The sequence below is a fragment of the Gossypium raimondii genome, chromosome 3 (assembly GCF_025698545.1).
Source record: "Gossypium raimondii isolate GPD5lz chromosome 3, ASM2569854v1, whole genome shotgun sequence".
Lineage (NCBI taxonomy): Eukaryota > Viridiplantae > Streptophyta > Magnoliopsida > Malvales > Malvaceae > Gossypium > Gossypium raimondii.
The window spans coordinates 51,601,495-51,623,827 of record NC_068567.1 but is presented as its reverse complement, the minus strand read 5'-3'; the positions used below and the strand labels follow the sequence as shown (position 1 = coordinate 51,623,827).

Below are 22,333 nucleotides of genomic sequence, written 5' to 3'. Positions count from 1 at the left end.
TTTTTATGTCCCTTAGGATTTCGCCTCAAGAAAGTTACTAAGTCAATTCTAAAGATATAAACCTTCATGCATGTCTGATCTCAAGAGAAACTAAGTTTTCATGGCAAACATTACCTAAAACTAAGATCATAAAAACATTCCATTCTTCATGATAACATACAATCACTCAGATAAAATCATCATTCATACTTGCATACAAGCTATCTTATTAAAAAGAATTTCTCTAAACATTCATTTATTAAAACATACTTATGAAAGAAATGATTGAAACATACTTGAAAATTTTAAAATTTGAGCAATCTATTTGCCTTACCCCCTTTAAAAAGAAGCAATGTCCTCATTACAAGAACAAAGTAATGAATGAAAACTGAACACTAGGTAGGGTTGTAAAGAAAGAGAGGTGAGTCATTAAGACTACTTAAATACCAAGTCTTTCCTAATAACCCAATCCTAGACATGTTCATTTATATTTCCACATCACTTAGTCTTTTTCTTTCTAAAGAAGTATTTATTCATGCTTGCTATGTTTTATTTTGCAAAGATTAAATCCTAATTACTAAATAAATAAATTCCTAAATACCTAAAAAATAATTAAATAAATAACAAGACAAGAATCTCCCTTTTTATTTATTCATGCTTGCATCGTTAATATCTTCTGTCCATGTCTCAAAGATAGCATTTGGGAACTCAAGAACGAAAGTGTTAGAGATATTCTTAAAAGTATTTCGAATTGAATCATCCCTAATTTTTTCATATTTCTAGTAAGTTTGTTGTTGATTGTGCATGAACTTGCACATATCCATCAAAATTGACAGCTCCGATTTCTTTGAAGTACTTGCAGGAGTCAGCATTGGAGTCGTAAATTCTGGTTCAACATTTAGCTTGACTGGTTCTTCTTCTAGCTCAACCCTTAGTTCAAAGTTTTCAGCTCCTTCAGCTTGTTGAGGACTATTTGGTTCCTTATCAGATTCTTCTTCAGTGTCTGTAACTGGATCAGCTTTAGTTTTAGTTTTGTTTGTTGACTCTTCGGTTTCTAGCTCAATTGGTTCCTTTTGTTTGCCTTGGTTCAGCTCATGCACTCTCTCTACTAACCTTTCAAGATCATGACTTGTGATGCACCCTTGGACATACTGCCCCTTTAGATTTGCTTGTGTTTTAACACGGGCCCTTAAGCAAAGTGAAGTGATTAATGATGGGAAATAAGCACTTCCTGCCTTCTTTTTAGCACAATTGTGAATTTCCTTCAGTATAATTTTCCAAACATTAATGGACTTTTCTGTCAAAATTGCATATAACAAGAGCATTCGTTCCATCGAGATGGTGGAACTATGTGAGATAGGTATAAAACTGTAGCGAACAAAATAAAACCATACCTTTGATACTGGTTTTAAATATTCTCTTCAATAAGAATGGCTTCCATACTTTCTTATAATCCATTGGAATCCCGAATTTTTCACAACATCAAGCACTTGTTGAAGAAAATCCCAATTGATATTGTTTATCATAAGGTAGTACTCATCATCCTCAACATCAGGTAAATTAAACAAATCATTGATGGATTTAGTAGTAAGAGATACATTTTTCTTTCGAACGATGACTTCAGCAGCATCTTGTGTAGTCAAACTAGCATAGAATTCTCGAACTAGTTCATCATCAAGAAGTGAACCAGCATCACAGAATCATTCCCACTTGAGAGCATTGATTATCTTTCTAATCAACATAGGGACAACCATCACATCATTGCTCTTCAGGTTAAAACCCTTTTTCAGCATCATAAGTTGATGCTTGAAAATTGAATCAAATCGCTCTTTCACTTCTTCATCGATCAAAATCGGGTTTTCAAAAGTAGTTTTTGACGATCTAATTCTTTTGCAAGACATGGTATTTTCCCGAAAATTAAGCAAAGTTTTTGCTTGCAGAGGCAAAAGAGAAATTGGTAAAAGAGGGTGGATCTTGCTTCGGCAAACCTTGCAACAGCGAAGGAGTTGCGATGGTGGTGGCAATGTGCAGCAGCAATGGTGGTATGCAGCAGCGATAGCGGCTGCATGCGGCAGTGACGTCGATGGTTTGGCAATTCTCTTGTGGCGACACTAGGTAGTTTCAGCCAAAGAAAAGAGAAAGGGCTAAAGATTCTTTTCGGGATTTGAGGTTGGGCGGCAAGTAATGGGTGTGACGGCAAGGGTTAAATTTTTTCCCTCCTTTTTGCTATCTTAGGCCTCAAACTCAGACAGTATCTCACTAAAAAAAACTTATTAGTACTTGGGCCAAATTTGACCCCCTTTATTAACATAAAAATTTAAAATTTAACAAAATAATTTAAACTAGAAAAATATTTTAAAACCTAATTAGAAGATTTTTTCTTAACAAATTACATTAAATTAATTCCCAAGAAAGGTTGGAAGGGTCACAGCGGTCCCGCTTAAGTTCCAATCTCCTTAGGAAGAATTAATTAAATGAACTAAATTAAGAAAAATAAATTCTAATTATTTATTTATTTACAAGACGAGTTTATGAAAAATCAAGGGTCTGTTAATTTGAACGAAGATTCAACTCGCACAACTTCACCATCCTAGTAGTGTTTGAGACGTTGACCATTAACTTTAAACGTACCTCCGTAATTGTCGTACAATTCAATAGCTCCATAAGGATAAACTTGGTGGATGGTATAAGGTCCTTTCCATCAGGATTTCAGCTTCCCAGGAAATAACTTCAGCCTTGAATTAAACAACAACACCTTCTGACCTTCTTTAAACTCGCGAGGTTGTATATAACTATCATGCCATCTCTTTGATCTTTCTTTACACATTTTGGCATTCTCATAGAAAAACAACCTCAGCTCTTCCAACTCATCAAGTTGTAACATCCTTCTCTCACCGGCTTGCTTAATATCAAAATTTAACTACTTCAAAGCCTAGTGAGCTTTATTCTCCAATTCTAATGGAAAATGATATGCCTTTCTAAAGACTAACCGATAAGGACTCATTCCTAACGGAGTCTTGAATGCTGTTCGATAGGCCCATAATGCATCATCGAGCCTTTGAGACCAATCTTTTCTATTAGGGCATACTACCTTTTCAAGGATACCTTTGATTTCACAATTCACTCTTTCAACTTGTCCATTAGACTGGGGGTGATAGGCAGTAGCAATCTTGTGCTTCACATCATATTTGTCAAGCAACCACTTAAGCCATTTGTTTACAAAGTGAGAACCTTCATCACTAATAATAGCTCTTGGTGTCCCAAATCGTGTAAACACATGCTTATGTAGGAATCGCATGACTACCTTAGCATCATTTGTAGGGTATGCTTTAGCTTCAACCCAATTGGATATATAGTCCACGGCAACTAAGATGTATTTGTTCCCATATGAAGAAGGAAATGGGCCTAAGAAGTCAATGCCCTATACGTCAAACAATTCAATCTCCAAAATGTTTGTCAAGGGCATCTCATTCCTCCTTGATATATTTCCGGTTCTTTGGCACTTATCACAATTCTTCACATAAGCGTAAGCATCTTTAAATAGTTTAGGCCAAAAGAAACCTATTTGCAAAATCTTTGCTGCAGTACATGAACCATCAAGGTGTCTCCCACTTGGAGATTGATGGCAATGATATAAGATCTTAACAATCTCACTTTCAGCTACACATTTTCGGATTATATTATCTGCACATTTTTTAAACAAAAATGGATCCTCCCAAAAATAATACCGACTATCATAATGGAATTTCTTCCTTTGTTGGTATGTCATTTCTCGAGGAATTATTCCACATGCAAGATAATTGGCAAAATCAGCAAACCAGGGTATTTCATGAATTCGACTTACCTCAAATAAGTGCTCATCTGGGAAATTCTCGTTGATAGGTACACTAGACTGGGTTACCTTATCTTGCTCCAACCTCGACAGATGATCAGCTGCTTAATTTTCGACACCTTTTCTGTCTTGGATGTCAAGGTCAAATTCTTGGAGTAAAAGTATCCAACGAATTAGCCTTAGTTTTGCATCTTTCTTCGTGAGCAAGTATTTAATGGTCGTATGGTCAGTAAATACTGTAACTTTGGTATCTATAAGATATGAACGGAATTTGTCAAAAGCAAAAACTATAGCAAATAGTTCCTTTTCAATTACCGTATAATTGAGTTGGGCTCCCATCAAGGTTCTACTTGCATAGTAAATAGGGTGGAATACTTTATTTCTTCTTTGACCCATCACAACTCCAACAACATAATCACTTGCATCACACATCAACTCAAAAGGTGAGTTCCAATCAAGTGTAACGATTATTGGGGCTGTAATTGACCGATTCTTTATATCTTCAAAAGCTTCCAAACATGCTTTTCTAAAATTGAACACTGTATCTTTCTCTAACAACAAACACAACGGCTTAGAAATTTTCGAGAAATCCTTGATAAACCTTCGATAAAAACCGGCATGGCCTAAGAAACTTCTGACTCCTTTCACATTAATTGGGGTCAGTAATCTTTCAATTACGTCCACATTTTCTTTGTCAACTTCAATTCCTTTCTTTGAGATCTTGTGACCTAAGACAATTCCTTCATTGACCATAAAATGGCATTTTTCCCAATTAAGGACAAGATTCGTCTCTTCGCATCTCTTCAGTACCTTAGCTAAATTACTCAAACAGATATCATAATTTTTACCAAAAATAGAAAAAATCATCCATGAAAATCTTGACGAAATTTTTAACCATATAAGTAAATATTGCCATTGCATTGCATAAACCAAAAGGCATTAGCCTAAAAGCAAATGTACCATACGGACAAGTAAAGGTTGTTTTATGTTGGTCCTCCGAGGCTACAACTATTTGGTTATATCCCGAATAGCCATTTAAAAATTAATAGAATTCATTACCTGCCAGTCGATCTAACATCTAATCCATAAAAGGCAATGGAAAATGGTCCTTCCGAGTGGCTTTGTTTAGCTTTCTGTAATCAATACAGATTCTCCAACTGGTAATAGTTCTCATTAGAATTAACTCGTTATGCTCATTTTCAAAAATCATGATTCCACCTTTCTTCGGCACACACTGTACCGGACTTACTCACGAACTATCTAAAATAGGATAGATGATTCCTGCATCTAACCATTTAATCACTTCATTTCTCACAAATTCTTTCATAATAGGATTGAGTCTCCTTTTCCCATCAATTCGAGCTCTTTCACCTTCTTCTAAATGATTTTATGCATGCAAAATGAAGGGCTTATACCTCAAAAATTAGCTATGCTCCAACCAATTACTTTCTTAAATTTCTTTAGAACAGCAATTAATTGCTCCTCCTGATCTTTTGTCAGTTCCGCTGAAATAATCACAGGTAAAGTAGAACAATCACCTAAATACACGTATTTCAAATAGGAATGAAGTACCTTTAGTTCGAGTTTAGGTGGTTCTTCGATTGACAATTTGGGTTGCACAAATTCTCTGACTTCTAACTCCAACAGTTCAAACCGTGTGGATTGAATATAATTTCTTGGATTGGCTTTCATCAAAGCCATGTTTTCTTCACCTTCTTCATCCTCCAAAGGGTCAAGATCTAAAGCTTTCTCCAATAGATCTTCTTCAAAATTTCTTTCCAAAGAAACCAAGGTTTCTATCTCTTCCATAACTGAACACTCCTCTGCAAGATCGGAAAATTTCATTGCTTTAAGAATGTTAAAGGTTACCTAATCGTCTTGAACTCGCATAGTGAGTTCACCTTTCTGCACATCAATTAACTTTCTTCCCGTGGCTAGGAAAGGTCTCCCAAGGATAATTGGTACTTTCTTATCTGCTTCAAAATTTAAAATAATGAAATCAGTAGGAAAAATAAATTTATTAACTCTTACCAAAACATTATCGATCTTTCTTATATGCTAAACATCGATCCGCTAGTTGAAGCGTCACAGTTGTAGGTCTTACTTCACCTATTCCTAACATCTTTAAAATAGACTTAGGCATTAAGTTGATACTCACTCCTAAGTCACACAAAGCTTTACCACAGTAAGATTCACCAATGTTACAGGGTATAGTAAAGCTGCCTAGGTTTTTCAATTTCGGTGGCAGTTTGTTTTGCAGGAACGCACTGCACTCCTTTGTCAAAGCAACAGTCTCATACTCACTCAATCATTTCTTATAGTATATCCTTCATAAACTTCACATAATTCGGCATTTGTTCTAAAGCCTCCACCAACGGAATATTGATGTGTAACTGCTTCAAAACATCCAAAAACTTCTTGAATTGCACCTCCTATTTTTGCTTGTGTTGCTGCAACCTTTGCGGATATGGAGGTGATGGAACTTTCGATTGAACCAGATAACTTTTCTGAGTAGGTAAATTTCTATCCAAAGAAGATGTTAAAATATCTGAATTCACTAGGTCAGGGTTTACCTTGTTAGACTTTGCAGATTCTGATTCATTTGGTGTAGGAACTTCAACAGCTAGTTGACTTTCCTCCTTTTCAACATGCTCATCATCGACATCAATCAATCGGGGTTCCAGAGTCTTTCCACTTCGCAATGCTACTGCATTGATATGTTCTTTACCCAAATTTCTTGGATTCTTAGTATCGCTCGGTAAGGTTCCTTGCGGACCATTACGAAGCTCCGTAGCTAACTGACCCATTTGGTTTTCCAAATTTTTCAGTGTTGCTGCTTGGCTTTGGATCAAAGCGTTATTCTTTGCCATGTACGCTTTCAACAAGTTCTCCAAACTGTTTAATGCCTCAGCTTGAGGTGGTTTTAGAGCTTGCTGATTAAACTCTTGAGATTGGTTGGGTCTTTCCTGTAATAAGTTATTGTTCGATCCATTTCTTTGGTTGCTCCAAGAAAATTTAGGATGATTATGCCATGAAGGATTGTAGAAGTTGGATTGGGGTCCTTGTCCACTCCTATTTTGATATTGGTTCCCCACATAGTACACTGACTCAGGATTTGATGGACACTTCTCAAAAGAATGACCTTCCCCACAGTACACACAGGAAACTACTTCAAACGGACTTGGTGGCTGAGCTGTAAAATTATTAGTACTATTAGTGGTTAACTGTTTTAACATAAATGAAATAGACGATACCTGAGCCGATAACGAAGTGAGAGAGTCAACTTCATAAACTCCAGCTACTCTTCTTTCTGAAGCTGTTTGATTTGTTGGCCATTGATAGTTATTACTCGCGATCCTCTCGATGATCTCATTAGCCTCATTATAAGACTTAGACAAAATTGCACCATTCGCGGAAGCATCTACCATCAATCTTGCATGTGCATTGAGACCATTATAGAATGTCTCCAACTGGATACAATGAGGAATCCCATAATGAGGACACTTACGAAGTAACTCCTTAAATTGCTCCCAAGCCTCATGCAAAGACTCGTCATCCAATTGCTGGAAAGTTGTGATCTCGTTCCTCAACTTAGCGTTTTTGCTAGATGGGAAATACTTAACCAAAAATCTCTCTACTAATTCCTGCCATGTAGATATGGAACTTGGTGGCAATGAATTGAGCCATGCTCGTGCTCGATCTCGCAACGAGTATGGAAACAAATTCAACCTCAGTACGCTTCAGTCACACCGACTATCTTGAATGAATCACTCACCTCCATAAACAATCGAAGGTGGAGATGTGGATCTTCTGTGGGCATACCACTAAATTAGCCCACCATTTGTAGCATTTGAAACATCATTGGTTTCAATTCAAACTGGGTTGCCTCAATATCTGGCCTTCTAATTCATGGGTTTAACTCACTGAAAAGTGGCACAGCATATTGTCTGATGCATTGATCCCTATCATCGGCAATGAGGATGGGATTTCGAACATAATCGGCTTCATTACCTTGATCTTGATTCTGATTTCCAAGGTCCATCTCGACTTGTCTTTGAGTTGTTCGTTCACGTCTTCTTTGTCTGAAAGTTCGCTCAATTTCAGGGTCTACAGTGAGTAAATTGATAATTCGATCTATGCTCATAAACACCTGAGAAGAAAATCACAAAAATTAAAAATAATAAGTTAGTAATGTTAGAAATAAATTAAATTGAAAATAAATAATTTCACAAAAAAAATGACTATGGCAATAGTTGACAATCCCCAGCAATGACGCCAAAAACTTGTAACGCTCGGGTTTGTGCAAGTGTACACAATCGTTATCAAGTAATAAGTAAGTATCAAGTTATCGCCTCCACAGGGATTGTATTTGTGCTAAGTCACTTAATTTGTAAAATTATTTTAACAATTTGAAAAATAAAAACAAAATATAGTTGAGAAGTGGTATAAACTAGATGCAATGATCCCTAATGTAAATTAACCTAATATGTAGACTATATGAATGAAATAGATTTTAGTAAAATTAAACACAACTTGCAACAATTATAACATAAATAAACTAGGATAATTACTTTAATTAAACTCAATTTATTATCAACATGCTTAATAACATTCAGAAAAACATTCCATGGCAATTCGATCTTTCATGAGTTTGGAAACCACATTAGGTTTTTTCAGAATCCTTTACATAGTAAATACGCATTTTACTGATCTTTATTTACTAAGGGTTTCTTAGCATTCGTGTGAGGTAACAGGGACGTGTTAGGGTTGAAACAATTTAATCACACAAATCTAAAAACTATGCAGATAACAGTGCTTGGTTAGAGTTGTTATGCAACCTACAATTCAATCGAGTTAGGAACTAAATTGAGCATGCACATTTCAATTATGCATCCATTAGCCGTCGTCTGGTTAGGATCGTTCAGCTAATTTAGGTACATTTTAATCACGTATGAACGAAATTGGACTCTGACTGACGAGGCTCCTTCGCTTCTTTGCGTTGCTCCTTTGCTAAAGGTTCTCCAAGGTGGCCGACCAAGGGCTCTTTAAGAGGCTAATTTGATAAAATCCTTATGCAAGGATGATGATAGGTGTGAGAGCTAAGAGAGTTGAGAGAGAGGATGAGAGATGAGAGGGATAATGAGATGAGGGATGATGGATGATGGATGATGAGAAATGAGCTTTTATTTATAAGTGAGGCAAGGGAGCTAGTTTGCTAAAATTAGGAGTGTCCATCCTTTGAGACCTCCTCCAAGAGTGGCCAGCCATGAATTGAGGAAATGTGGCTGATTTTTCCTTGATTTTTGGTCAATTTGAATGCCACAACAACTCAGGACTAAGACTCGGTCTCCAATAAATCTTCAGGTAAATCTCTAATTTCTTCAACTCTTCAAGGGCCTTGTATAATTAAACCAAAAATTGGTTTATAATAAGCCATGTGCAGCCAAAAATTGGGTTGACTTGGTCCCCACTTTGGACGGTTTTGCAATTAAAAGAAAACTCTCAGACCTGTCAAAATTAGCAGATAGTTTAGATGACCAAATAAATTAATTTAACTACTTTAATTAATCAATTTACGTAATTAATTAAACCCAATTTTATTAATGAAATATTTATAATAAATTATTAAAATATAACATTATATTTTATTATTTAATTTAATCATGCATGGCCCACTTCATAGCTTAAAAATATAATATGCTTAAATTAATATAAAATATGCCATTTTATGCATGAAAACTATATAATAAAACATAAAATCACATTTTAATAATTTCTATGTCCTAATTTCATATTTTCACATATTTCATTAATTTATTAAACAATTACTTGGTTTTAACAACAATTTTAAGTAAAAAGGTGATGAATTATATAGGAAAATATCCTATATATTTTTCCGTTTACAGTGCACAAAAAGCCTAAAGGTTTATGCATGTTTTGGTGTTGGAAATGGCTTTATTTTGGGCAAATTTATGTCCACACGGCCTGAGACATGGTCGTATGACTCCTGTAGGTTCCTTTGCATGCAAGTTAGTTAGTTACACGTCCTAGCATACGGCCTGGCACACTGGCGAATGGGGCTATTTCGAGAGTTACACGGCCCGGCACATGGGCGTGTGACACAGCCGTGTGACCCTACTCAGAGAGTTACATGGGTGAAGACATGGGTTGGGACATGGCCGTGTGTCCTTAGTTCGAAGGTTACACGAGCTGAGACACGGACATGTGTCTCAATCGTGTGAGGCACAAGGCCTGGCCACGGCCACGTGACCCTTATAGTCAAAATTTTGTAACTTTTTCTTAAACTTTCCAAATGATTTCAAATTAGTCCCGAATTGTTTCTGAGGTATGTTTAGGGCCTCGAAGGCTCGATTTAGGAACGATATGTATGTGAATGATTAGTTTTACAATATGTTTATGATAGTATATGAAATGTATGTTTAAATGTTTCGTTTGTACGATAATGCTCTGTAACCCTAATCTAGCAACGCGTACGGGTTAGGGGTGTTACAACCATATTTTTATTAGTACTCTGGTCAACCCCTTCTTTGGTAGGAGCCACCGACAAAACAGTATCACTTACCTTTTCTTCCCTCAAGAATCGCGCAGTTTCTCCCTCAAACTTACTAAATTCCTTAGCAGCCCCTCCCCTCGAGTTCCTATCTTCCTACTATCCATCCGTTAAGACTAGATTCTCCTTCCTATTTAAGACCAAAAATCTCGACCCCAGTCTATCATTTCCTTGATTTTCTCCCCTCTGATTTCACAAATTTCTCTGACCCCTCAAGATTTCCACTCCACCACCATCCACGAGCTGAACTCAGATCCCTCGCCCTCAAACGTCGAATTCACCACGTTTCCACTGACTTCCCCGTATATGTTATTCTTCTCAACCGTCGGCAAACTACATTGATCCTTAAAGTAGCCATATTTTTCGCAAGCAAAACAGATGGTCGGTAAAGCTTCGTACTCAACATTTTGCAATTCTCCGTTCACCATAACTTGGGAAACAAGAGGTTTATTAAGGTAAATGAAAAACGACCATTCTAGCAAAACGACCTCTTGTTTTGCTGTCAGTATTAAGATCAAACTTGACCACCTTACCCACCAAGCCTCCAACTTCTTCCAATATTCTCCTTTTATACATAAAGCAGAAGACTCAACAACCTAATCCATGCCAACACCATACTCGAGTAAGGTTTGATGGGATTGAAATACTTTGTCCATAGCTGAACAGTGAGATATTTGCCATATATAATCCAAGGCCGTTGCTAAGGAGCTTTGTTATAATCCTCAATACACTTAAGTTTAGCCAAAAAATGATATAAGGGCTTAGTTGGACGCCATAAGCTACTAATCCGATTAAACAAGGCTGCATAACCAATATTCCTATCCAACAATTTCAGCATCACTGTAATCTCTATATCCTTGAACAGGATCTATTGAATACCTTCCGAAAATTCTATAGTCGGGATGTCGTCAACCATAGTTTTTGAAACTTCACCTTCTAGAAATTCAACATCTCCATCACTATCCTTCTCAACAGATTGCAGCCTTTCATCTTGATTATGTTTCCTTTTTCCCAATAGCATCTGCTTCCAAGAAGCCTTTGCTGGTGAATCCGAGCCATTTGACGGTGAGCCCGAATCCTCTATCATTTCAACATCCACAATACCACCTTCTTCTTTAAATCTGACTTTTTTCGTTTCCAGATATCGGCCGACTGAGAATGAGAGGCACTAACAATTTCCAGAGAATTCATGGTCTTTATATATATATATATATATATATATAAGTTTACCTTAAAAAAACACAAATCCCATATTAAAGAGTAGCCTTTTTCTCGAAAAGAAAAACAACAGTAACGGACAAAAACATTAATCTAACGCTCAAAATGAGAGCGCTGCTTACTCCAGAACCTACACTCTGTTTCTCTTCAATCCAAATCAACTCTCGCAATCCTAATCCATCCCGAACTTGGACCTCGCTTCATTTCTTGAATATGGATGGCCGCCACCGTTTGGTATGACGTAAACCGCGTTTCGTCGCCACGAGAGCTGTTCTGGACTCTGCAACTATCGAGCAGTTAGGGCTTAAAGAATCCGATACTAGAAACCCGTCGCTTTCTTCAACATATCGAAACTCTAAGTTGCTGAAGCCGAACCAGACGGTGCTTGAAGCTCAAGCTCGGGTTTGTACTGGCCCCACTCAGACAAGACCGCTCTCCGAGGAGCAGACGTTTAAGGTTTTGGACACCATTTTAAGATCAGGTCCGTTTCTCTCTTATAACCTAACCTCCTTTTTTTTTATTATCTAAATTATCTTAAAGTTAATACCAATTATTAAGTTTAACTAAAGGTTGCTTTAGTATAGGGATTTGCATTTTTCAACTCATTTATTTTTACTTTGGAATTTGAATGTAGGTTTAACATATGTCAGCCTTTGAGCATTACCAACGGCTTGTATTTGACAATACAATGACTAGGAACAAATTTTTAGAGAAATGACTTTGATGCATAAGGATACATAATCGTATCTCATTAATTCTTTTGCAATGTCATTGTATCTCCTGCGTTTTGTCCCACTTAGTAGATGGCTTTGATCCATAAGGAAAACCTTGTATCGCTATATTAAGTGATAAGTTTGTTTTATCAACTCAATATGCCTCATTCAAGACCATTGGTTCTAGGACCTATTTTCTAACATGTTTTGCAGATATTGACAGTTAGGGGAGAACTGAAAGATGAAGAACAAGTCTCGAAAGCACAACTTGGAGCATTCTTTGCTGGAATGACAATCCGTGCAAATGCTTTTCCCGAAGCAACACAATGGAGTGAAGGAGAAAGGTGTGCAATGAAAAAATTTTGTCCGCTTCTTGTACGAGCACTACCACCTGATGTTATCTTCATTGCTGATCCTGAAGGGTCTATAATGGGATTAGGAAGTGCGGTAGGGCCACAATTTGTTGGGAATGGCACGAGTGAAATGAGATTGGTTGGTGCACTTAGAGAAATTTTGGCTGGAGGTCACCTAGGATATGAGGAAATCCAAGGTGTTCTTAAAGATGTTCTCACATTGAAATTGGAAGATGGAAAATCCAATGGAATTAGTGAATCATTGCTTTCAGCATTCTTAATTGGTCAGCGTATGAACAGGGAAACAGATCGTGAACTTAAGGCATACTGCCTTGCATTTGATGAACTTGGTATGTGATTTACATTTTTATTTTATTTTTGGAAATGTTGTTAGGATGCTGCATTGAAAGATATTTCAACAAAATGAAACTTATTATCTTCTGGTTAATCTATTGAGTAAATTCAGGTCCTGCTCCAGTTGCTGATGTTAGATCCTTAACTCATTATGGTGAGCCTTATGACGGAAACACACGATACTTTAGGAGCACATTGTTTGTTGCTGCAGTTAGATCCTGTTATGGTGAATCTTCCTTGCTTCATGGTGTGGAATGGATGCCACCTAAGGTAAGTTCTCAGTTTTCCTGTGTGAATCACTTTCTCTATTATGATTAATTGTGGAAATTAAGAATTAGGTGTTGATGTTGCAACTGCTGCAATTCATCTTCCAAGTACAAGTCCGTTTGAAAGTATAGCATCCTTTTCTGTTATAAAATTGTTTTGAGTTTCAAAATACTAGTGTCGATGCTTGTACCGTTTTGCACACTCATCTCTCCTAATGTTGAATTCATCATAAGGAAGTCTTCCTTTTCACAGGAGGGTGTAACTGAAGAACAAATGCTGAAGTTTATGGGAGCAAAGACAAACTTATCCTTGCATCAAGGAAAAAAAATTATTGAAGTTGGTTCTCACTTACTCTTCTCCCTCTTTGACTACCCCCTCCATCCTGTTTTATCTTTTGTTGCTGAAACTTTTAACATTGTTATTTCAGGCTGAGGAGGTTGGTTTTGCTTACATAAGTAAACGTGAAGCTCGCCCATCTTTGTATGGAATCTAACCAAATATAGCTATTGTATTTCTTTTACTTAACAGTTTTTTTATCCCTATTGCAAAAAGAAAAAAAAAAAGAAAAAAAAAAGTGAATAAAACAAAAAGGGAATTGGAAATAAAAATGGATAAAGGTTCAACATACTTAATGTTAACATTTCTATCTAGTTCCATGTTCAAAAGGTATTGCTCCTGAAAAAGCTAGCCTGTTCTTGCAATCAATTTTTTAGTACATCTTTTCTCCTTTTTCATGATGAGTAACTGTAACATGTTTAAAAACATAGTACCTTTTAAATTTTATTTCCTTTTGCATGAAGTTCTGCATATGATCTTATTTCGGTTGAAAACCTGAGCACCTAAGAAATAGATCTCTAACATTGTTTGTTCTTGGGTTATAATTCCACAGTTCTTTTTCTTCTTTGTTCTCCAAAACTTAGATGTAATTAGATACTTAATTTAAGAATTCTATTAGTTTATGGTCTATTTGGTTAAAGTGGTTTCTTATCAGGAAACATAACACTATTGAACTGAAAAGTCTTAGGATTTTGGTTTTTCACTTCTCATTGGAAGTGTTGTACTTGATTTGTATCACCGCCGGTGTAACCAGTTATGTTTATTTCCTATAATAGAATGAAGGAGGTAAAGAATCTTTTATGATTTTCATAGATATTCACTGATTGGGTTGAGGGAGCAAATAAAGAAACGTCCATCACTGGCAACAACTGAAAAGGTTCAGCAATTTATTAGGGTGAGTGTATATGTGATAGCAATGTTAATTTAATATATTGTGAATATTGTGTACATATGTGGATACATTTTTAGGATGCTTTATCTAGCTAAAAGTTCCTAATGTAGACTGGTGTGCTGATTTCTCAAGGAATGTTGTGTTTCTTTAACAGGCAAAGGGGAGGGAATCAATTGTTGCTGGATTCTATCATGAAGGTTATGAGGAACCATTGTTAATGCTTATGAAAAGAAGAGATGTTCATTCTGGTTTAGTAGTGAAGGTTAGCACTTCATGTTAAATTAAAAAATGATTTGGTAATGGAGTAAAAGAATAAATTTGGACTTTTCCTTTATGATATTCAAGATATATTGATTCAATTTAAATTCTGAAAAAATCAACGAGTAATCCAAACAAAACACTTAAATGTTTGAGACTGCTGTTATTTAAGGGTGAAGAAGGTGCCCTCTCAATGACAACTAGGTTGCGATCAGCAAGCACATCAAAAGGACTTCCTGTGAACCATTGTTCTGGTTTTCGTTCGGTAGGCATAGAATCAGCTTGTGAAATGGATGGTTCGTATTTAGCTTTGTATTGTTTAATCCATTTCAAAAGCTCTCTGGATATCCAATGGAAATAAGATTATTTGCAGAATTTTAATGCCAACCAATATCCTAACGTTGCAGGTGTATCACGTCAGAGTTTCAGGCTTGAGGTTAATGCAATGGACTATGGTTTTGAACCAACTGATACTCCAAGAACCAATAGATCGGTAAAATTCGAAAATCCTTTTCTATATATCCCCTTCCAACCAACCACCAGAAAGGGTGGAGATGAAACTCCTCTTTGCCTCAGTCTCTTTTGTTTGTTATTTTTGAAAACCTGTTGTCAAATGACCATGTTTGCTATAATATATCAGGTATCGAAGAATATCGAGTTGGGTTTGGCAGCTCTTCGAGGTGAAAAAGGGCCGGCATATGACCGGATTGTTTTGAATGCTGGAATTGTGGATCATTTACTAGGATGTGATGGTGCAGAAGACGTGTCCTTAGCTTTGGAAAGAGCCAAAGAAGCCATTGACAGTGGTAAGGCCCATAAGAGGCTCCTAAATTATATAAAGATGTCGCACAAAGTAAAATAATGAACTTGTATGAAGCACTGCCTGCTTCTCTCTCGCATTTTTTTGGTCTTTTTCTTAATTAGAGGAGAGAAAGTGGTCTTTTACTGATATCTTTCTTATTTCTGTTTTTTGATAGCATTAAAATTTTGTACCATCTAAAAATTAGTTGCAAATCCAATGTCATTGATTAATTGTTTTTTTCTATATATTTACTATCCTCAAAAGTAATTCTCTTAAAAGAAAGTTTGAGTTTAGGTAAAATATTTATATATATATATTATAAATAGAATATATTCATTTATTGTCTTTTTATTTATTTATACAATATTAAGAATGGGGATGGGATAACACGATTTGAACCCATACCAAATGAACATCCGGTTAACTACTATTTTATACGAGTCAAGATCATCACTTCATACAAATCAAAATTTATTCATTTATTGTTAATCAATTAAGCTTATTGATTTTGTTATTCCTAATTCGTCTCATCAAATTATATCAATGACTGATTGTTAGGATTATATTGATATCCGTTCATTCCGGTTGAAGTTCCTAGGGCAGCAACATTATCACCGATGAAAAAGGCATTCGCCATCCATCTTTAAGACATTTAGCTTTTAATTTGGTCTCTATGTTCAATATAAAAATAAATAAACAACAATGATTGACGTTCTCTAATATTCATAATAATTCATTCATGAAAGTTGACCAAATTACCCTACTACCATTTGCCATTAGATGAGAAAATTCCTCTAAAGAATGGAACGTGAACCACACTTGGGAGTTGGTGAGAGCGACCAATGTTGAACATGAGTCCAAAGAAGATGTGAGGGAGTCCCCAAAGGGTTCATTATCTACCAATAACTCACAGTTTGAAGCTACACCACACCTCCTCGATCAATTTTATCCTTTGTGTTTTGATCTTTTTAAGATAAAACACAACATCCCCACATTTTCAAAATAAATCCCTTTTTTCAGTGGCTCTGCTGCTGCCACTGCTTTCAAATCCTTACACATTGCCACATCTTTATATATATCAATTCTTTATTTGTATATATTGCCTTTCCCTGACATGAAAAAGTCTCTGACACTTGCAACACAATAAACTACACATAAAATCTGTGCCTGCCCTTTTCTCTGCACACCTCGGGATATCAGTTTCAACTCCACTCATCCCACGGGTTAGCCTCGTTTAAGGAGTTTTTTTCTGTTCTGCACTTCCCTGTTTAGTTTAAGGGTGAACTGTTTGGATTTTCTGGTAATTCATAATTAATTGAGTTTAGGTCCTGAATTTTACGGATTCTTGGTTTTGGGTATAAGGTAACCGTGTGATTTTGTTGATAGACTATTGATTATTGACTGTTTTCAAACTTCTAAATGCATTTCTATGCCTGGATTTTCTAGTATTCTGGCTTGGCTCCTTATTCACTGATAATTGCATTGATCGCATCGCAAGAAGCTCTCTTTCACTTTATGATTTTCCTTTTAATCCTTTTCATTAATGCATGTTTTCCTATCATATGAACCTTAGAGCCGATGTTTTTTTTTCTTTTCAAATGTTTAGACCCGATTTTAAGATTTAGGATTAGAGCGAATTTATAGTGATTATATTATAACGTTCGAACTGTTTTGCTGATTGTTACTCTCGTATCGGAACTGGAAAGCCAACTAATAAACTTATATGCAAAACCAAAATGTTAAATTGGACTTATGCTTTGTAGTTCTCTTACAGGTTGGGTACCGAGTCCATATATCGTTAAGTTCAAGGAAGGAACTTGGGCATCATGGGTCTTAAGGCATTAGACTATGAGACAATGAATGAAAACGTGAAGAAAGTTCAATATGCAGTTAGAGGTGAGTTGTATCTTCGAGCTTCTGAGCTTCAGAAGGAAGGGAAGAAGGTATGTTTTTCCTGCTTTCTTCTTATTTTATTTCAGCATGCAGTTCTGCTTCGTATGCTGAATTCGCAGAGTTTTATATGTTGGTGCTTTTAGCTTTTGCTATCAACAGAGAATGTGTAAATGCCTATTTCCTACATATTCTTCGTTGGGGTATTTAAGACCATTCTGTTGTTCTTAGATATTTTTGAAAAATTATCATTATTAGTATAATCACAGTTTGAGCTAGACTTAGAGTACTTATTTACCATTCAAGTACATGCAGCTTGTACTTATGATATCTTTTTATTATTTCTTTCTTTATTTTTTTAATTGTAACTTATTTAGTGCCTTTTGAGTATTAAGTGATTGGACTACTAGTTTCCTAGATAAATGCCTGCCTTGATTCTATTTTCATCTTTTGTCCTAAAGCTTCTCAAGGAGGGATTCCTTGTGTCAAACACAATTAAAATGTCTACATGAACCTCTTTGCAGTATATGAAGTCCACTGTTTGCTGGGGGAGCATGCACTTCCATGTATCTAGTGCTTCTCTATAAGAATCAATTTCAGAATTTATATGTTTTGGTGTTTTGGTTGATTATTTTGCATGTCATTACTGAGTGGAGCTCCAAAAACATGGCACTATTAGATTTTTTATTAAAAAAATAATGTGGATATGTTAGTTTGTTTAGCTGCTTTTATTTTTATGTATGCAGATTATTTTCACAAATGTTGGCAATCCTCAAGCTCTTGGACAGAAGCCACTGACTTTCCCTCGTCAGGTATATGTATCAGTTCTATGTTTTTAAGTTTTCATCTGTTGGAATTATTCTGTGTTGCTCATTCAGTTATTAATAGCATGTATTGAACCAACTAATCTGTACTACTGCAGGTGGTTGCTTTGTGCCAAGCCCCATTTCTGCTAGATGATCCTAATGTAGGACTTATATTTCCTGCTGATGCCATTGCAAGAGCAAAACATTATCTTTCATTGACTTCTGGTGGTCTAGGTATATCATTGTGTTATTTATACGAAAATTGTTGTTAAACCACCTGAAATACCTCCTGTTTGTTTAATGACTTGCATTTTATTTTCTTCAGTCTACTTGTTAAATAATCTACTAATTTTTTAGTCATATATCTCTTCAGTATTTGAGATTGCCAAGGTTTTCGTTCCTGTTCACTGTAACTTAGAGTCCCAACATTCTACCAATAAACCGCATCACAATTGGCAATTTTTATCTTGTCATTTATTTGAAGTATTTTTATATTCTGCTGAATGTTGTTATTTTAAATAAGTACTAATAATACATTTTAATTAACCCTTTCTTTCATATACCTTAGTCTTCAATTTTAGTTAGTACTTACAAGTATTTTACTGTAGCTGATCCATGAACAGTGCCAAATGGTTTTCAGAATTTTAAGGAATTCGAACATGATCTACAATACAAATAACATTTGTTTGTTCCTTCACCATACATCTAGGTGCATATAGTGATTCCAGAGGTATTCCAGGCGTTAGGAAGGAGGTTGCTGAATTCATTGAGAGGCGTGATGGGTATCCTAGGTGATAATCTAGATACTATCACTCCTAATATCACCTTTCTTACAAAAGAATTCCTTTTTGGTTCCAAAGTTGTGAGCTTAGTGGTTCTTTGCTTCTTTTACCAATTGCAGTGACCCAGAGCTCATATTTCTCACTGACGGTGCCAGCAAAGGTGTGATGCAGATCTTGAATTGTATTATCCGTGGTCAAGGGGATGGGGTAACATATTTTCCTCATCCATTTTGCTAGAACATAATTTCATCATCTTTGTCATTGTTTCGTATCATGTCTTCTGGCTTATAATTCAGATTTACTATGTTCCCATATTGTCATATTGTATTCAAAATTTTGCTTTGCCAGGTTTTGGTTCCTGTTCCACAGTATCCACTTTACTCAGCTACAATATCTCTCTTTGGCGGTTCACTTGTTCCTTACTACCTAGAAGAGACTGCAAACTGGGGGCTGGACGTAAACAATCTTCGTGAATCAGTTGCACAGGCTCGCTTCAAAGGAATAACTGTTAGTATACTTTTTGTTTTTCTTGTTTACGAAAGAATTTGAGGATATGGTCTGAAACTATGCAAACATTTCAATTGGATGAACTGATGGATAAAATGAGGCCTGATTAAAAATCATAAGCATAGATAGTTTATTTGACTAAATTACCCCATTCTTCATGTTGAGACTTCAAGTTTTGATTTATTTAGGCTGGCAACAAACAGTTTTACCTCCCAAATTTATTTTCCCTGCTCAAATTTGTAAAAGCTGTGTGTTACACTTTTACAAGTTTTTTCCATTTGGATTTAAGACTACAGTACCTGTCTTTGTTTTGGTAACTGAATCTCTTTTATGCTGTATATGACCAGGTGAGAGCAATGGTAATTATTAACCCTGGGAACCCTACTGGTCAGTGTCTCAGTGAAGCTAATTTAAGAGAAATATTGAATTTTTGTTACCAAGAAAACTTGGTATTACTTGGAGATGAGGTTTACCAACAGAATATATACCAGGACGAGCGCCCCTTTATCAGTTCTAGAAAGGTAGATGCCATCTTGCTGTTAGATCAAACTACATCTGAATCTTTTTCATGGAGTTTCAATTTTTTTAATTGCATATTTTTCCTTTTACCACTGGAAGGTGTTGATGGATATGGGGCCACCAATTAGCAAGGATGTCCAGCTCGTTTCTTTCCACACTGTGTCTAAAGGATATTGGGGTGAATGTGGGCAGCGAGGGGGATACTTTGAGATGACCAACATTCCTCCAAAGGTTTGCATTGTTTTAATTTGCCTAATGAGTTTCATGTTTTTCAGAGGGAGCCAAGAATGTCTCCCAAATGTCAATACATGATGCATTGTAAAATGATTTTAGCATTATTGCTGTCGAATTTTCATGTTAAAATTACTTCCAAAGGTATTAAAAGCAATTTTCCTACTTTGATGATTGTCAACTGGATAAATTTATCATGATTCATTCTATTTATAAACACAACTAAATTGCTTTACCATATTACATATTCACATTCATAGACTTCTTCTGGAAATCAAACACAACATTGATCCTTGAACTGATGCTCAGTTCTGTTTTGCTTTCATGATTTTTATATTACAGACAGTTGACGAGATATACAAGATTGCATCAATATCCCTCAGTCCTAATGTTCCCGCTCAGATATTTGTGAGTTAATGTCATCATATTTTCTGTGAATTTGAGCAATTCAATGTTTCGGTTCTAGTTCTGTTAACCATAAGATGAGTAAGCTACGTCTTCTCTTTACAGATGGGATTGATGGTCAACCCACTCAAACCTGGAGATGTTTCATATGATCAATTTGTTAGGGAAAGGTATGCCTACTAAGAAAGTTTGCAAAGACTTAGTTAATCCACGTTTTTCTTTCTGGTTTACTGAATATGGAGGTTGCATTTTCAGCTCTCTAATGATCATGTTAAGTGAACGCCTTTTGAACCATCTAAAATTTGGTGCTAGAAATCATTGAGAGAAGTTTTTTTTCGGTTATTGGTAAAATAATGTACCTGGGGAAACTTATAAGTTGGTTTGAACTTTAGGATTCTGATTTCTACCATGGAATGGAACAATGCTTTTTTTTCCTTCCAACTTTAACTAACAATGTTGTTTAATACTTGCAGCAAAGGAATCCTTGAATCATTGAGAAGAAGAGCAAGGATAATGACTGATGGATTTAACAGCTGCAAAAATGTGGTTTGTAATTTCACTGAAGGTAAATCGTTGTTATCAACAGGTCACTCAAAAGCTTTTGTTTTTTGTGATTTCTTCTCAGCACTTCTTCTTGGCTATCATACAGGTGCCATGTATTCTTTTCCTCAATTACGCTTACCACCAAAAGCTATAGAAGCTGCCAAACAGGCAGGAAAAGTCCCAGATGTTTTCTACTGTCTCAAGTTGTTGGAAGCAACAGGCATCTCAACTGTCCCGGGCTCCGGATTCGGACAAAAAGAAGGGTACTTCTCCATATTCATTACTTCCTAATTTTAATGATCATCTTTCTTGTTTCTCTTTCCGGGAAAAATGTTTTATTTGTTTCTGTTTTCTCTGGTCATCTTTAGATGATTTGCATAGATCAGTTGTGCTATTTATTCGTATAGTTTAAATTATGCATATATGTATACATGGTGTTTCTAATTATATGCTTTCCATAAACAGGGTTTTCCACTTGAGGACTACAATTCTACCTGCTGAGGAAGACATGCCTGAAATCATGTCGAGTTTCAAGAAATTCAACGACGAGTTCATGGCTCAATATGAAGATAACTGGAATCGTTCAAGGATGTGAAGCATGTTTAGAAGTCCTTAATACTGTATTTATCTATTAATTAGCTATGGCAAACCACTCTATAATACATGTTGCAAAACTTTATTCATGTTCTCCTTGTCCTTGAGCTGTAAAACTTAAATCCTGCTGAAGATTTACCCCTGCTTCTCTCTTTCCTTTTTCTCTAATGACATCTCTCATGGAATCTCTACTACTGAATTATGGGTCTCTTTTGCAAAATCTGAATTATGTTCTTTATCTGCTGTCAATCTGCTAACACATGCTGCTGTAATATATGCGTCATTGAGGTTGAGATTGAGATTTGTTCCCTGTCAGTTTTTTTTTTTTCTTTTTGAAAATTTGATTGTATTTTGATCGTATATTGGCCGGCTCTGACAGGCGGTGACTGATGATCTGAATAGGTAAATACTGTACATTTTTGTCTCTTTTATTTTCCTTTACTTTGTCGAGAGAGTGGCAGACGAGTTTATCCTCCAACTA

General features: G+C 35.8%; 2 protein-coding genes and 1 non-coding gene across 4 annotated transcripts; all 3 read left to right on the top strand.

Moving 5' to 3' along the window:
- The first annotated feature begins 7,297 nt into the window (after positions 1–7,297).
- On the top strand, positions 7,298–7,404 carry LOC128040164 (small nucleolar RNA R71). Its single transcript, XR_008194823.1, has one exon. It is a non-coding gene; the product is annotated as a small nucleolar RNA R71 (small nucleolar RNA).
- Positions 7,405–11,121: 3,717 nt separating this feature from the next.
- LOC105794628 (uncharacterized) lies at positions 11,122–15,805 on the top strand. The gene is given in 11 exon segments (XM_052628489.1): positions 11,122–11,447; positions 11,524–12,081; positions 12,537–13,016; positions 13,133–13,290; positions 13,540–13,623; positions 13,715–13,767; positions 14,437–14,518; positions 14,670–14,777; positions 14,946–15,069; positions 15,181–15,266; positions 15,414–15,805. Coding segments are annotated over 10 exon segments (1,773 nt in total). The 5' UTR covers positions 11,122–11,447; positions 11,524–11,705; the 3' UTR covers positions 15,636–15,805.
- Positions 15,806–16,588: 783 nt separating this feature from the next.
- LOC105794627 (glutamate--glyoxylate aminotransferase 2) lies at positions 16,589–22,051 on the top strand. 2 transcript variants are annotated; one of them, XM_012623895.2, is made up of 14 exons: positions 16,599–16,798; positions 17,350–17,518; positions 18,212–18,277; positions 18,388–18,505; positions 18,981–19,062; positions 19,173–19,260; positions 19,402–19,560; positions 19,908–20,081; positions 20,179–20,310; positions 20,653–20,718; positions 20,821–20,885; positions 21,189–21,280; positions 21,365–21,521; positions 21,724–22,051. In XM_012623895.2, the coding sequence occupies exons 2-14, from the start codon at positions 17,402–17,404 to the stop codon at positions 21,851–21,853; spliced, it is 1,446 nt and encodes a 481-aa protein (XP_012479349.1). In that variant the 5' UTR covers positions 16,599–16,798; positions 17,350–17,401; the 3' UTR covers positions 21,854–22,051. The 2 variants fall into 2 exon arrangements, with proteins under 2 accessions (XP_012479346.1, XP_012479349.1); XM_012623892.2 differs by having other exon boundaries at positions 16,589–16,798; positions 21,189–21,521.
- Positions 22,052–22,333: the final 282 nt, after the last annotated feature.